General features: G+C 41.2%; 1 protein-coding gene across 1 annotated transcript in view; it reads right to left on the bottom strand.

The window, feature by feature from the left end:
• Positions 1-1,249: 1,249 nt before the first annotated feature.
• The window catches only part of cdh11 (cadherin 11, type 2, OB-cadherin (osteoblast)), a 93,316-nt gene continuing 76,790 nt past the window's right edge, over positions 1,250-17,775 (bottom strand). Inside the window, exons 9-16 of the mRNA XM_067610693.1 lie at positions 11,670-11,783; positions 11,406-11,545; positions 10,820-10,956; positions 7,915-8,036; positions 7,657-7,774; positions 5,205-5,456; positions 4,222-4,373; positions 1,250-3,944 (exon numbers count right to left, since the gene is read on the bottom strand). Of these exons, the coding sequence (XP_067466794.1) occupies positions 3,579-3,944; positions 4,222-4,373; positions 5,205-5,456; positions 7,657-7,774; positions 7,915-8,036; positions 10,820-10,956; positions 11,406-11,545; positions 11,670-11,783 (1,401 nt within the window). The 3' untranslated portion in view covers positions 1,250-3,578. The remainder of the gene's footprint in view (positions 3,945-4,221; positions 4,374-5,204; positions 5,457-7,656; positions 7,775-7,914; positions 8,037-10,819; positions 10,957-11,405; positions 11,546-11,669; positions 11,784-17,775) is intronic.

Here is a 17,775-nt window from a genome sequence, read left to right as displayed (position 1 = left end):
CTAAGTACAGCCTCACAGAGCTGCTAGCATGGCTGTAGATTCTTAAGGTGTGTTCAGAGAAAGCAAAATTAATTTTCACCTCATGTCATTCATACCTAACAGCAAAGTGAACAACTGTACAGACGTTAGCTTTAAGCTAGCGAGCAACAGACAAACTGGCCGTGTATGTGGGGAGGTGTGTCTATGTATGTTTGTGTTCAGTTCAGTCTAATCTAATGAATTTGTGTTTAATTGTGTCTTTCAATTGACTTCACATGCAGTTGTCCAGCTTCTTCAATTTGCTGAATGTTTTGTCACTTGTTTATTTTTTCTATGTGTACCACAAAAACTGTCCCAAATTTAAGATAACTCAAGTCAGATTTAAATGTTTTTTTTTTAAAAAAAAGAATAGGGTTTGCTTGTCTTTCAGTGTAAACTCATCATGTATTTGACTGAACCTCCGTCCACACGTGACAGACTGCATTTACTGCTTGTTGATTTACATTTCATTAGGGCTGCCCCCTAAAAGTCGCTGAGTCGATGCATCAGTCGATAAGCCCCCTGAGTTGACTCGCATTTTTTCAGTCGTGTCACTGCCTTTTATTTTGACGCGTCATTATATCAGAGTAACGCAGCGTGACAGCAGGACACGCTGTAAACTTTTACACTCGTCTCTAAATGACCTAAATGCACAACTGTGATGGAAACGGGGGACAACACGATGCAGAGCGACTATTTCCTGCTCTGAGTTAAATGCAGCGAAGTTGACTGAACAACTGTTTAAACAGAAGCTATCAGCATCTCCTCCTCTACCGCCCAGTGTGATCAACTCTTCGGCTGACAGCGCTGTCAGCAGCTGGCAGGAGAGACGCTCCTTGGTGTTAATACCTGGACACACACTTTATTTTTCTGACTGTGTGGAAATCTGAGGTTTTCACATCACAAATGTTGAACAACAGCATTAAAACACCAGTCTCACAGGTAAAACATGAGACTCATGTTGGCTGTGGGAGGGTAGAGTGGGGCGACTGCTCCGAAGGTGAGCTTGATTGTACTCTTACTCTGGTAACTGGACTCTGAGTCGACCGTGAAACATTTTATTGGGCTAACATTCACACATTTACTGTCGCTCATGTTTTTTGGAATTGGATCCCAGACAGACCACCTGGCTACCACCTTTAGCTACTGTAATGGGAATCCTTTCTGCAAAAATGTAAGCAGTGTAGTGCCCGAAGCTAACACAAAGTTTATTCACACACACAGTTCAATATCATTTTATAAAAAGAGCATTTATTTCAAAGTTTTTTTTTTTCGCTTCGGAGATTGAAGCACATAGTAAAGCAACAGTACAATGTTCAGAAAATATAAGTGTGATGCTGTAACATTTTTTTAATCTTCTTAACATGTTTTTTGTTGTAATACTGGAATATTCTGCATGTATACTAAAATAAGAACTTTTAAAATTGTACAAATCGGTACCATAAAACTTGACAGAGAATAAAAACGAGGCGTTCTCTCACTGCAACAAACACAGATTGCTAGTATTCCTCTTGACCAGGGAGAAAGAACAAATAAACGCCAAATAATGAAACAAACAAACAAAACAAAACAAAAAAAAAAAAAAAAGAAACAAAAGCAAAAGAAATGAGAGAGGTTGTATGTACACAGGCAGAAACCAAAGCTGATGTTTAACTTTTGGCAGTAAACTTAAAGCTGTCCAAAGATGAAAATGGAATATACCATGTAGTCTCTCCATGTTTTGACAACCATAAGAACATCAAATCTGAACCGCAAAGAGTTAAACATGAATTTGTTCCTGTGTAGCTGCAGCCAAAGAAAGAACAATTATTGTCGTAATAATGATAATAATAATAATAATAATAATAATAATAAAAAACAACAATAATAATCATAATAATATAATAACAATAAAAAAGAGATTGAACAAGAACCCACACGCTTAAAAAGGATGTTCTGCTTCCAGCCTCTCCGTATATGTGGCTCAGAAAACACAGCTTGTGTTATTTTCCAGTGTGCACATTTTTAAAGATGTTTACATAGCAACATATGTTGATACAACAGATGTTGCTGCCAACATATCTGGTGTTGGGAAATAACACAACTCATATTTTCCAGATCTACATTTACCGTACCGGCGGAAACAGCTTATCCTGTTTTAAGAGTGCACTTGGCGCAAGTTGGATCCTCAAAGTGATATATCACATGTCTGCACATTGTTCTGTACATACCTAACATGGAGAGTAGTTTGCTTTCCGAATATACTTTTCAAGTTACAAAAAGAAACAAAAAGGAGAAAAAAAGAGAATGCACTGCGTTGCAAGAGTGTCCATTAAGTTTAAGGCGATTTTTAGAGCTCACAGGTTTTTACTCGTTGTGATTGATCATCATTGGTGGACTCCGAATGAGGAAGTGATCATTCATTGGTGGACTTGCTATGGGAAGTGATTGTAAATGGAGGGAATGGGGGTGGGGCGGTGGGGACACAGGGGCGTGGACGTGGCGTGGAGAAGGGCAGCTTTTCTTTTTCACGTCTTCTCTGCAGTGAAGAATGAAAACAAAGAATCATCCACAGTTTTTTTTAAGTTGAATCCATGTTGAGTCTATCTCTTTTTGGGAGTAGAAAAAAAAAAAAGAAAAGGTATTTGAGTAGCATTTTTCACAGATACTCAGTCCTTGTGTGTTCATTTGTCTGTGGGTAGCTACTGAAGCTAGTGGTCTCTATCGTCACATTGTTATTCTTGTTGTGTTTACCCCTGGAGTTGTTGTTTATTTATTATAAGGCCACCATACTGTGAAGATGCTGTGAGCGTCTTCAAAGTATCAACAACCCAGAGTCTGTCACGCCATCTAAACCACAGTACCTGCTGAATTTCTGCACACACGACAACAAATGTGAAAAAAAGCGTTTTCATTTCAACTGTTTGACCTTCCTGACGCGGTGTCATTACCAGTCGTTTCTCTTTCGTTACATCAGGCAGTTGCTGGATCCCATACTAACTATTTTTTAATTTACTTGTATCTCTTCCTCTCTTTCTGTGTGTCTTTCACGTACACCACTAAGAGAGCGACTAAGGGAAATACACCCCACTCGGAGACCTGTTACGGGAATAAAATCTCTCTCCGGAACCATCGAGGAAATACGTGAATCCAGTCCACAAAAAGCATATAGAACCTCTAATAAACTAAACAGTTTGCTATAAGTAAGTCATCTTGATCATACAGCAACATTTTACTTCCAAACAGACAAACTGGTGACATAACAGATTTCCCAGCCCTGCAATGCTCAAGTCTGTAGAAAGACAGAGGGAAAGAGATATCGGAGGGAAAGGAAAGATTTGGGAGTAACTGGGAGCAGTTTGAGTCCAAGCGTTCATTATGTGTTCATTAACAAATCGTCTTGGAGGACAAAGAAGGCGCCACGGGAGGGAGAGCTGTTAACGTTGGTTGACGAATTGGCATGAACTGATCAGTTGGTAGTTGGTAACAATTGTGAACTGAGGAGTTTGAACCCTCAATTAACAAATCCTCATGGAATCAATATATCAGAAATCAGGGGCGTCCACTTATTAAGACCACTGTTAAGAGTCTTCACCATCATCAGCATCGTTAATGCAGCAGTCTTTGGTCCCGTACAAATCTGCCAGCTTCTTAAACCTCGGCCCCCAACTCTGCAGATAGTCATAATCCAAGTCAGACTCTGTTGTCACAGACTCCAGGGAACTCAATGACCCAGCCAATGATCCTCTGCCTTCGTAGCCGTAGATCTGGATGGAGTCATAGGGCGGTGCGGTCGGGTCGCTGTCGGCCTCGGCGATTCGAGTCTTGATGAAGTCGTCGACGTCGACGCTGTTGGCCGCTGGACGGCCGAGGCCGGGCCTGAGGGGATACTGAAGCTCGGGTTTGATGTCCTTCCTTGGCAGGAAACCGTTGGCACCGTCTGGGTTCTGAACAGTCAGAAAAGAAAGCACCTTGCTTTAAAATGTCAGATAAGGCTGTAAAGACACTTGCAAAAGTTGTACAGAATAAGCGAGAGCTGAGGAAGATATCTACTTATTTGCTGGAGGATGAGGTGTGTCATGTTGTCCAAATATCAACACGAGTTTTGACTCTGTGATCACTCATACCCTTATCATCCTCATATCCCTTCAGCTTCACCTACATTTGTTGTAACTATTATCATAAAAAACAGGGCGTTAAAAGCCACCATGCCCCTCTTCATACCTGCAGTGTAGCGATGTCAAAAGCCTCCGTGTCCTCCTCGCCACCTCCCTCATCATCATACGTGATAATATTCTCTCTGATGTCCTCCTCCTCAAACACTATCAAAGGCTCCTTCTTCTGGCGCCTCAGTGCAACAAACAGCACCACTATGGCTGCCAAAGAGAAACACACACACACAAACACACGATTAAAATATTGCTCTGAATTTAGTTATTACATAAGTATCCACACACAATCTCTGTGAAAAAAGAGAAAAGTGAGTATTAGATAATTAGCGTGCACTGTGGGAGATACTGTAATTAGACCTAGGACAGTTTAATTAATATCATTATTGTATTGTGCTACGCAAACATGCCATTTTAATTGCAGGTGGTTATCAGTATGTCTTCTAAAATGTTCTCGATTGTGTAGTATTGTGAGTAAAATGCAGAGTAGACCCCAACTGCGAGGATACAATGTGCAGAAGTACAACACTGTTAAAAAAAGGACAGATAACAGCTGCAATGTGGGTTACCTAGTGGGCTGAGAAAAAAAAAAAAAAACGAAGGCTGGAGACCATGTTGAAGACCTATTGTTGTTGTAAAAAATAACAACAAAAACTGATTGTCCCTCAGACAATAATCTGCACACACTACATTATTATTCAAGGATTGGTTTTGAGAGAGAAGAGGTGACTCCAGGATTCCTAATCTTAACCGGAGCTCAAATGATGCAGTGCAAATCACATGAGAAACATCAACAAAGGCAGTAGACTGACTCCCCATGTGTCACCTCGGTGTAAAGCAAATATCAGGCATGTTTGCTATTATTGGGACAGCGTCTTGACAGATTTGGTTAAAAGATTCATTCTGTAAACACACCGCTAGATAATCTTAACCAATTGAAATTCCATGTAGCAGCCAGGAAATCTTACGTAAATCAGTAATCTCTTTTTGGTGTTCACAACCAAACAAATCTCCAATTTTGAGTTTTTAACTCCTTACCCAGCAGAATGACAATACAGGCCAGTATAGCTATCAGCGCTCCGGTGCTGAGACCAGCGGGTAGGACGTACGGCTCCACGTTACACGAGAGGATGGTGTCTCTGTTGTCACAGGAGCAGACTCTGATGGTCAGGGTGTTAGTGCTGCTCATGGCGGGGAAACCGTTGTCGTTTATCTCGATGGGGAGGTAGTAAACATCCTGGGTCAGACGACTGAATCCTTTACGGAGCACGTAGATACTGGCTGTGCTGTCTGTGGAGAGACATAGAAATATGTTGGTAAGTAGATAGAAAGATGAGCAGCTAAAATGATGGAAAGATCTCTCTATTTCGGTACATTCACTGAGCTCGTCTATAACAAACTCTTTCGACATAGCTTGGACTCCATCGCTCTCTCTCTTCTCACACACACACACACACAATGCACATTTTCTCAGCAACTCATTCACACCTTTTCTGTCTTTACCATTGTCATCCACCCACACACAAAGACACACATAATGTAGACACAAGAGCCAATGAGGTGTCATCTGGTGATATTAAATTCCTGTCAGTGGGTCAATATATCAGTTGAGGATGAAATATAATCAAAAGTCACTGTTACTGCTGTTAACCCCCCCCCCCCTTCCAAAAACCCCCCTCCTTTCTGTCTGCCTCTCTTCTTCTCTAATGCCACACAAGCTTTATTGCAAACACAGGAGGAGATGAGGTACTTCGAAGGCATTTCAGAAGTCAACATCACCACGCTAAGAGTCTTCAACATTTACATTAAAAATACATTACAGAGCAATCTAAGTGATACATCTAGGAGCGACTGTGCTGTGCTGCTTTTATTTCTTAGCTTTTCGCCTCCAACTTTTAATCTCAACCTTAACTCAAACTCGGTCCTTAATTTTAATTTAAAAGCTGTAATGTTTAGTGCTTTTAGCCCCGGAGCTCTTTGCAGATTCATCTGTGTATTGCAGGTATGAGAGTCACTTTTAAGATGGATGCAGCACAACTACAGTACAACCACATATCCACAGGCCTGGAAACACTGAATGACTTTCTTTTTTTTCTTTTTCAAGAATTGAGTCTATAATGACTTTGCCTCCTTCAAATGACCCTACTCCAGTAATGGTAAATGAACTGCATTTATAAAGCGATTTTCTAGTCTACCGACCACTCAGAGTGCTTTACAACACATGCCAACATTCACCCATTCACACACGCGCATTCATACGCTGATGGCAGAGGCTGCCGTGCGAGGTGCCAACCTGCTCATCAGGAGCGATAAAGTGCTTTTGATCCAAAGCGCTTTACAAATGTTTCTAAAGCTCACACACCCATTCACACACACACACTCACACACACTCAAACAGCAATTTGGGGGTTCAGTATTTTGCCCAAGGATACTTCAAACCTCCAACCTTCTGATTGGTGGACGACCCGCTCTACCTCCTGAGCCACCCTCTCATCCTCACACTAAGACTTACTGTTATAAAGCAACGACAGTCATCCATCGAGTGCAATTCAAAATTACAATTCAGCCCTTGAGCAATTCAGAGAACTTGCACTAAGGGTGAAAGGAAAAGAGGGATGTAATCAATTATCAGTAAGAAACAAAAAAACTCAGAAGCGCTCATTAAAACTTTTCACCCCCAAAAGAAGGAGAAGGTAACTCCCCCCTCATCTCTCTCTGATACTGATGTCACTGTCAGCTGTTGCTATCAGCCTCCTGCCAACACTGGTACTCCCTGACAGCTGTCTGTGTGCATGTATGTGTGTGCATGTGTGTATCTAAGGGATCTGTGTGTATATCTATCTGTCTGTCTCTATATCTATATCTGCCTGTTATGTCTGTATAAATGGCACTTTTGGTGACATTTTGAGTTTTGCTCTGATATTCTCCCTGTTATATGTATGTCTACTGTGTTGATACACAGGGAGTTGCTGCTGGTCCCGTGTACTAAAGATACACTCCCTGGTTTTTGCTGTGATCTGCCTCCTAGAGCCTCTTCTTCTCTATCTATATTCCCCTTCTCTTGCCTTATTCTCTCTTCCTTTTCTTTTTTTTTTCTTCCTGTAAGTCTTTCTCCCAGTACTCACAAAAGTTAATTCAATCAGCTGGCCCCCAAAGATATATGTACAGACGGACAGAGACCCCACCGCAATTAATACAGCCCCAAGGACACGTGCGCATTCGTGTGTGTGTGTGTATGTGTGAGGGAGAGAGAGAGAGAGAGAGAGAGAGAGAGAGAGAGAGAGAGAGAGATTTCAGAGCACCTGCTGCTTTCTACAAGGTACTGTAAGCCTCCATCTGGTTATGCTTTGATCTAATCTGAGTGAAAAGAGGGAGAGAGAGAGAGAAACAGTGTGACCGGCTGCTAGAGAGGGCTAGAAACAGAAAGGGACTGAAAAAGAAACAAGAAGTGGGAGAAATAAATGAAAATATTATTTTAAAGGTCACCCACCTCTGTTGTCTTTGATGGAGAAGTTGTGGTTGTGCTTGACCTCTGGAGCGAGGTTGAACGTGAAGTGTTGTCTGTGAGCCATCTCGTCTTTGTCCACCGCGCTTATAGTTTCAATGACCTAAACCACGCACACAGAGACAAATACATGAAAATACTGTTCCTGGGTAAAATTTTACTATAATCCTCCCAATCATATACATATACTGTACATGCATCTCCACTGTGCATGCACAAACACATTCACACAGACAGACGTACCTTTCCTGGTGCAATAGTTTCACACATGAGGACTTCATTGTTGGTAGCAAACTCTGGGGCGTTGTCGTTCACATCTTTCACTTTGATGTTAACACGCACTTTGGTGTCCTGGTGGTGGCCTCCTGCACACACACACACACAATATATATAGGGCAAAATCATCAGTATTCTGCTGCAGACGGAAATTCAAAACAGAGTCAAAATATTAAAGTCAGAATGTCATTTGTGCTCGTTTGTGTATCTGCATTCTTATCCATGTTTAGCATCGACAAAGCTAACTGTGAATATTTTCCAGCCTGTCAATCAGTCAGCTACTCACTCAGCTGTTTGTTATTTAGATTTGCAAAAAAAATTATAGACATGAATCTAAGAGACATCAAAATATTCAGTCAGACAGTCTGCCACTCGGTTAGCTCTCTCACAAGCGTTTTTACTCAAACAATCTTGATGTGCAAAAGTGACAAATGTCAAGTTATGCCTCCTGGGGATAAATTGAAGAAAAAAAAAGTGTTGTGAAGCACAGAGAATGATCTCTAAACAGCCAAAGTAGACATATGCAGCAAACATGAACTCCCAGAGAGCCTGATTCATTCAGAATATTAACTAAGAAAGACTGACTATGTTTACATGCACACTAATATTCCACTATTATTCCGAATATGACAATATTCTGAATTTGATACGGGTCATGTAAACCGCACATTCCCTTCGGATTTTCCGATTCAGGCCAAATTATGCCGATATTATCTGGTTTTTAGGAGCATTCGGAATATGCGTGTCAATCGGGGGTTTTTACCGCAGTTTGCAACACACGACCTCTTGCGTGTTTACCCCTGCGCAGGCAAAATGACATATACTGGAGCAGGAAGGCAGACAGAGGAGAGGAATGAGAGGAGAATGGAGAGCTGGAAAAAGAGAGCATGCCTTCTCCACGATGGGATTGGAGGGGATTGGTTATTATCCTGACATGCAGCCACGGACTGATGGTGTGATGCACCAAAAACACTCAGCAGTGCAGTAAACATCATGGGACAACCTAGGTACTGGATGTGCCCGTAACTATAAATTTAAAATATCAGTCATATCAATATCACTTAAAAATATCAGGCACTCACTGGTTTCTTAAGATCTTGTGATTCCCTGAAAACCCACTGCGTATAAACGGGAATTTTAGTGGAATAATCATTTTCATTAGCCATGTAAACAGCTTAGTAGGAATATTTCGTAATAAGGGCTAAAACCAGCATATTTTATGCATGTAAACATAGTCACTGAGAGAGAACAGTGTATTTTTCGATCCATTTATCTTTAAAAAAGAAAGCTAACTAATTAAAAAAAACACAACTAAATATCCATCTCTTCACTCTACTGTCCGCCTTGCATATTTGCAATTCTAGCCAGTATGAGTTTTCCACTACCCTGTCATTACAAGGCATGTATTTAGCTTCCCAGAGCCCGTTAGCGGTTAGCATAGCCTGCAATAGTCCTAGTTTTGTGGGCAGCGAGCCCGTTTCCATCTGGCTGTCTGGCGTCTAGCACGCCACAGGGAAACCACGCGGCGCTCGGCTAGTTTGAGCCCCAACCACAGAATACCAGGGTGGGGCCACTGTGGCTCACTGGCTGAAGGGTTTGTGGGGTTGAAGCCGGGGAGAGAAAGCTCCAGAGGGGCCTGTTGGTCGACTGGCATTCCCCCTTTCTCTCTCCCTCTCTCTCTCTCTCTCTGTCTCTCTCGCCGTAGCTAGCAAGAGTGTTTGTGGTGGAGATACAGTTAAAAGTTTTAGTTCTGCCTCAACTGTTTTTACTTTGGTTTTACCAGCTTTCTGTGCTATAACTGCCATATTCACTCAGTAATAAACAGTTAACTTAGAGTAAACTGTTCAAATCTATAAAAAAGTTAAAATCTCAGTGGTGCCTTAGCAGTTGTTTGTACTTAAATCTTTATATTTTTCTCATTTTGTCATTTTTTTGTGTGTCTGTCTTCCCCTTTCGTTAACAAAACTAAGAGTAAAAAGCAGTTTAAATCGTAATTGGAGAATTTATTAGCTGGATCTCAGCTAATTTATGCAACTAAACTAACTAAACGTGTATTTCTGTCAAAAGAGTCACATGAAAACAACATAATATGCCACGCAGACAAACAGCAAATGAATGCACATGAACACTGGCCTCAGACACCAAACACTGAAGCAGGGTAACAGCTGGATACACGCAACAAAAATAATATCACCGTCTACTCTACAGCAGTCTGCATAAAGCCAATGGCTAAAACTGAGCATATAATTAATTTACTAAGGTTTCGGCAGTTCTTCACTGACATTCACGGCAAAAATGCTGACTTTGGTCCCACCCAGAGGGGAAAAAAAATGAAAGGCAGCAGCTTGAATCCACTTAAAGTCTGTACATAAGATGTCATGGAGTGCATCCAGCACCGCAGAATGACAGGTTGGGCTCTGGATGCCAGCATATGTACAGCCTAGTGGCTATCTGGGACTTTTCCATCTGTTTGTTCATCTTTGACTTTGTCTCTTTATCCTATATCAGCATATATTTAATTTCAGTGGCACAAATCACACAGCAGCCAAGATGGAAGAACAGGAAGACTGTAGCTTTTTAACTAACTGCTCTCCTGAAATAGCTGAAAATATCAGTAAATTAGCAGTGACAGCCTCATAGCCATTGTGTCACTTCCCATTCAAACGTTATGGGTATGAGTGTGGAGAAAAAACAGTAATGATTCATATCCCCAACATTTTTCCAGCTCGCACTATGAAGGCAATTAGAAGTGTGTGTGTTTGTAGCCTATATTTGACAAGATAGACCCACCACACACAGATTCAGTCCCAATTCTCTCAAAATGTGTCCAGATTTGTTTGTGTGTCTGTTTTTTATGAGTGTGAAAACGTACCTATCTCCGTAGCTGACACAGATATATTATGCCAGGCTTGTGATTCTCTGTCCAGAGGTCTCGTTGTGGTAATCATGCCGTCTTCTGAGTTTATACTGAAGAACTGCTCCACGTCGGTGTACCGAGGGATCATATACCTATACAGAGAATGTACACACATACATAATAGTGCTATAACACATTAGGATCAAGAGATATATAGAAAACTGGTGCACAGTATTTTAAAGCATTAGATATCCTGCACGACGGAAGTATCTTCTCAGTCTTAAAGAGTCGATTTTTATAACGTGCCTGGCCATGCTTTTGTAGTACTACTTTGCATCCCTCTCTGTTGAAAACGTCTTTCTATGTAATTGTGGTTATGCATAAAAATATGAGTGTAAAGCCAAGCTTCTCTGAGTCATATTATTTGTTCAGTGTAGCTGAAGGAACACTATTTAAATATTTTTTTTGGCGGTGTTCCATGAGAAGTTTAGTGTGAAAATTCAATATTCCCCCACCGCTACAAGCCTGTCGTAGCGAATGTGTTTGTGTGAGTGCATGCTCCGTGTGTGTGCCTCTGCGTCTGTCTCTGTGTCTGTGTTACCTGACAGGGTTGTTGGCAACATCAGTGTCCTTGGCGTGGACTCGTCCCACCATGGTGCCTTCAGGCGCGTTCTCCTCTACCTCAAAAGTGTAACTGGGAGCTACGAATACAGGAGGCTCATCTGCATCCTCCACTGTTATCTACGCACACACACACACACAAATGCAGGCAGAATTGTTGAAAGGCTCTTAGGATATTTATCTAGTCACATACATTAACCCAGACAAGCTCATAGTTTTACAAACATATTTTTCACATATATACCTTTATTGTGGCTTCGTCTTTATAAGGCCCCCAAGCGAGGAACTGTGGGTCGACATGAGGGTTGGATCCCTCCACCTTCAAAGTGTACGACCTTTTAGTCTCGAAGTCCACCGGCTGGGAGAGAGAGAGAGAGAGAGATCAGTAATCAGTTTCTTCACATTAAAATTGATCCCTATCAAACATTAACTGTAAACTCAGTCAAATGCTTTATTTTATATTTTTTGCTGTGTATTAATATCTGCGTGCTGCCTCCACTGCAGAGCTTGTATTGGCCTTGTGAAATGCAGTGTGACCAGTGCAGTACCCTTGTCTTCAGGTAGGGGGAGCTGTTGTTACATGAATTAAAACTGGCCCTTTATCACTTGCATTGACAGCTGCAGTACCACCACTGCTGCAGACCGACAAAACCAGGAGAAACCCAAATACTGACTTTTACCTCTGGCTAGTATGTACTGCATATTACGTGATATGATTATTACGGTACCAAAGTGAATCATTTGATTGTTTCTGTTGTTCACCATGAGATGAAAACAATACTTGTCTGTTTTTTTAGGATTAGGTTTGGAGGTTTAGGACTCCCCATGACTCACAAGGTGGGGGATGAAATGGAAGTCCCAGGCCACAGGAACTGCTGACACTTACACTGGCTCTTTTTCTTTTTCCTGTCTAGTGTTTCATTTTTACACCTCAATAACAGAAACAAATAAATTAGGAATTCATTATCATTTAAAATCATTGGCATGGCTTTTCAGTATCATGAGATCCAATTCACTCCTATTGAACTGAGCTTCAATTCACTTACCCTATATTGGGAGAAAACCTATTGACTCGTCATGGTCTTGATATTGAATTGTGTTTTTTTTTTTTTTGAGGTATGGCGGTCAATGCCGGAGCAGAAAACATCACCACGTTTTTCCACACATCACATTTTCATTCAATATAAGAAAGTGGCGCAGCGAATTACAAAGCGATGACCTCAGCCGAACAGTCTCGCTCACTGGTGTGTGTTTTATGAATCTTCCTCCTTCCCCTGACTTCTATTCTTATGTACTGAGTGTATATTACTGCAGGGGGGAAACTTCTAAGTCAACAAATGTGTTGGCAGTCATTGTATAAAAAGCTATAATACCCACGAGATGCTCTTTGCTATGATTATGAGGACTACAGCGTTGCCAGCAGCACTTGGCTGCGACTTGGTCTCATCCGCAGCTCCGTCATAGCCGTAATCACAGTAAATAAGACTCTTTTGGGTATCATTGCTATATTATAAACCCAGATAATGACAAGTTTCACTATTTTTCCAGCTGGTATGGGAATATTGAACTGGCGAAGTCCCAGGAGCACACTTGATCTTTTCATCTCCAGGCTACCATCGCTTAATGAAATCCCAATGGGAGGAGAGAGGACTCATAAGCCTTGTGTGAAGTGCTACAAAAGCTGACTGAAGGTAATATAAATGTATGAGTCTATCAGCGGCTACCAGTGATCAAGACACTCACCAAGACCACAAATATTATGGATGGAAGTTGTTTATTGACAGTATTTTGCATAAGAATGTCCTATCAAGCATAATAAGAGATGATGAAGAGGTAAAGACCAAGGTGGGGGCAAGAATATTATATAATCATTTCCCTTTTGCCGTCATTGATCCATCATCATCTGCAGGTAACTGCTCTGTAAACAGATGGCAATGCTCTTTAATCTATCAGATATAGAGCTGTATTCAATGCAATGCAGCTGCCAAATGACTCAATACTGGAGTCATGATTCCTCTCAATGGATTATTCCACTCTCATTCAGTCGCAGCAACATCTGACTCTGGTGTCTGTGTAGGTGTTTAACATGTTGATGACAGGTACAAAGCTAATAGGATGGATGTGACCCAGTTCTTTCATTTTCCCTCTTTCGTCACGCTCCCTCTGTCTCCGAGTCTCTGTCTGTCTCCTTTGCCCTCTTTCTCTCTCTCTCTCCCTCTCTTTCTTTCTACAGATCCACTCTCTCTTTCATTCTCTCTCTCTCTCTCTCTCTCTCTCTCTCTCTCTCTCTCTGTAATCAGTGTGAGATAATAATATTCACAATAATGCCTGCACCCCCCTCTGTTCCTAATACACACACACACACATACACACACTCGCACACACACACTGACACACAGCTCCTTAATATTCCGTGGACTGCTTTCGTCAGGACACAGTTGAAAGAGAATAGCTGATTAAAGCTCATCCCCGTGTGTGTGTGTGCGTGTGTGTGTGTGTGTGTGTGTGTGTGTGTGTGTGTGTGTGTTTGTGTTTGTGAGAAGGAGAGTGCGAGAATAGAGATTAGTGAAGGCTACTCCTGATGCTGATTTGAAAGTGTGTTTAGGTGTGAGTCTGTACATGTGTTCACGTGTGTGTGTGTGTGTAGCGTGTGTGTTTTGGCATTTAATTTTGCATGATGCTGCCCTCAGGGGGCAAAAGGTGATGATTTCCCACGAGAGGCATCAAAACACAATAATTACACACACACGCACACACACACACACACACACATACACATCCCAGTCGAGATGCTATAATCAGATTGAAAGGAGCACAAGTGGGTCGGTTGCGTGGTGCGAGCAACTCTCATTCCCTGCTCACACACACACACACACTTCAAATCAGCCTCAGGCGATTAAGCTATTATTCCAAGACACACATGGGTCCGTGATGAAGGATTGTTGTGTGATAGCTCCTGGTGTCAGTCAGTGACACACACACACACACACACACACGCACACACACACCATTAAGTTATTTCAAGTTAAAAATGTAAGCGACCAGGCTGTTAACTGAACTAGCACTGAATAGTTGGTTGAGTTTGTTAATTAGGCTACATTCACATTACATGCTGAAGTGGCCCAAATCCAATTTTTTCGCCTCCAAGTGACTCAGATCTGTTTTTTTTTTTTTTTTCAGGGAAGTGTCGACAAACCAATCAGATCTGGGCCACTTGCACATGTGGTCCTAGATCTGATTCATATCTGATCTCTAGCTATGCGATGCCGTCTTGAACGGTCAGATCCGAATTTATGTGTTTTTTTTAACTAGCTCCTCGTAGCCCGGTAAAAATAAACACAGAGGATGGCGACAACGGCGACGGGAGTCAACAGAGAGACGAGGACATTTATGGAGAAGCTTCTCCACAACAAATAATCCTGGACATGTAGCCATGTCATCCATGTTTATGATTTGACTGTCACACAAATGACGTTATTGCTGTTATTCTTGTACGCATGCGGTTTACATTTCAGTTAAAAGGTCAGAGTGGCAGGACCTCAGTGGTGTTCACACACGAGCAACACAAAAAGATCAGATCTGACTAAAAAATAGGCCCCATGAAATAAAAAATACATTTACCCAGTTTTAATCCTGTGTTCCTGTGTTAATTGTTCATTTATCTCTTGTTATATGCCAAATATATGTTTAAAAAATCAGTATCAGACTATTTTTTACATCAAAATCCCTATTTTCACTTCCTGTAAAACAGTTTCAAATGTTTAATGACTCATCCTGCACTCAGGGGCGTTTACAAAAGTTCATCCAATCAAATGTGGCTTTGGGCGAGTAGCCACACCTGTCATATAAAACCACACTTCACCGTTTGTGGGTCTAGTAGCTAACAGACCGATATGGAGAGAGATAAGGAGAGACGTGTGTTTGGATATCAGTGGGCAAAAACTTCCAAATCAGCGTGGCTGCTGAGGTCTAAATCATTCATCTCTTCCTCGTCCTCCTCCTGATCTAACAACAGGTGAGGGAGGTGTGTGTGTGGAGCCGACAGTCCTCTTCGTTTCTCTCTGCAGCTCCGTATCGTGATTATTCTAAGCCCCGCCCACTTTTTAGAGGTCCAATCAAATGCAAAGGATTTGACTTAAATAACTCTTGTACACTGCTCAAATATTCAGTTTCACTGGAAAATGCATCACAGTACAGAAGCTAAAGACACTCTAGCTTGTGTTTCACTGCGACTTTAAGATCTGTAATGTGAATGTAGATCTGTAATAGTTGTTCTATTATGGATCTCACATATCAGCAAATCACAAGACTCTAAGTCATGATTACATGTTTTGAGCTGCTTCTGATTGTAATAAGAAACTTTTAAGTTGACATGACTTCAGATAGTTAAACGAAACTCAATAAATGATAAAACAACTGATTGAGATTTTACAGTTCAACTGTTTTCTTATTAGCACTGCTTTCCAGAAAGACTTATGTGGAGCTGAATGACTGCATGTATATGTGGCTTCATTCAGTTGTGGGCATATGCAAGTGTGTGTGTGTGTGTGTGTGTGTGTGTGTGTGTGTGTGTGTGTGTGTGTGTGTGTGTGTGTGTGCCAGTCTGTTTGTACAATGAGGTCACCGGTTCTGTCTAGTTTCAGTTTTACTGAGTTTGAGTGTAAGATGTTTACATACATATTCAGTACTTCTCAAGCAGTTTTCTGCCTTCGGCTGGATTACAGTCAAACACTCATGTGTACTCACATATAAACAGTGTCCCACTTGAGTGTCATCAGTTGCTCTCATTACTGTCCTCTTTTGCTCATCAGTACATTTATTTAGTCTATTTTAATACCTTCTTTGAGGATGAAAATGAAAACGCACATTTTAACTGATCCCGTATGTTTTTTTTCATTTTATTTAAAGGGCTTTCTGTATTTCAGTTCTTTCTCAAATTTGGTCAGTTTACAGATTTCCCACCTGAGAGCTGCCCAGTGCAACCACATAGTTTGTTACTGTTGGCTGCTGCCTGAACAGGGGGGGGGTTAACTGCCTTGCTCCAGGGCAAACAAACTGCTGTTTCTGAGAGAGTAGAGGGAGCATTATTCGTTCACTCATTTCCCTGCCCAGTCCTGGTGATACTAGTGGGAAGAGAACCCCTAACCCTGGCAGTTTTAATGCCACGCTCCAGCACTGAGCCGGAGCAGAGGAATCGCTCATGCAGACGGCTGTGAGAAAAAAAAAACAAAAAAAAAAAACAAGAAACAGACTCGTATCGATTGATTCAGACAAAGATTTTCCCACAGCATCAGTAAAAACGAGCTGTGGGTTCAGGCTGGCTGCTCTTTTGAGCTCCGTCATCGCTGTCTGGACAGGCAAAGCAACTTGCCACGAACACCACATACTTTCAAGCACATAATTACATATTTGAACACCAAGACTTTCTTTCTTTCTTTCTTTCACCAAATAAGGATATGGTTTGGAGTTTTTTTTTTTTTTTTAAAGTGACAGTTATTTGCATAGTCAGTCATCTTTCAGATGGCATAACATATGGGTTCAGGTGGGATTCTGTGGGCTTTAGATTAAGTTTAAAGTTAGATTAACCTTAAATTGTCTTATTAAATGTCCTCTTTCAAATTCTAAGACAATGACCCAAAAGAGAGGAAAAAAAGCTTTGGAGCACATTTGATTCTCATTTCTCCTCCAACATATTAATGTAGTTTAGTTTTAGTTTAGTTTATTTGCACAATATTGAGGATACAAATACATTCAATAGAAAAGACAGTAATTCAGTGCAGGAAAGGAATGAAGCCTAGAAGGCTTATTTGGTCATCCTCTTATTTAAACAAATAAAAAATGACATTGTTACTCATCAAAAACAAAACAAAACACCACATAGCACAAACAGACAAACAAAAAGAAAAGAAAGTAGATATGTACAACCAATAGAAGCATCTTACCATCAGGTTCAAGATGAAATAAGATATTTTCTAACTGTCCTAAAAGCTGGCAAAAAAGATAACGACTTCAGTGTCATGATATTCAATGAATTCCATAACTGTAGACCTTTAAATTTGATTAAAAAAGGAAAAGATGTCTGGATGTACGATAATAAGGTAAATGGAAATCATTGTTTCACCTAGAGAGAGAGAGAGAGAGAGAGAGAGAGAGAGAGAGAGAGAGAGAGAGAGAGAGAGAGAGAGAGAGTGTGTGTGTGTGTGTGTGTTTGAGATGGAGAGACTGATTGTGTGTGTGTGTGGGTGTGTGTGTATATTAGAGAGAGGGAGGGAGAAAGAGTGAGAAGAAGTAATTGTGTGTGCTGAGCTGGATCACTGAAAGCTATGGTTATTGTGTGTGTGTGTGTGTGT

This window comes from Thunnus thynnus, chromosome 14 (genome assembly GCF_963924715.1).
Source record: "Thunnus thynnus chromosome 14, fThuThy2.1, whole genome shotgun sequence".
NCBI classification, from domain to species: domain Eukaryota; kingdom Metazoa; phylum Chordata; class Actinopteri; order Scombriformes; family Scombridae; genus Thunnus; species Thunnus thynnus.
Note: the sequence above shows the minus strand (reverse complement) of the source record. Positions and strands in the feature narration are given on the sequence as shown.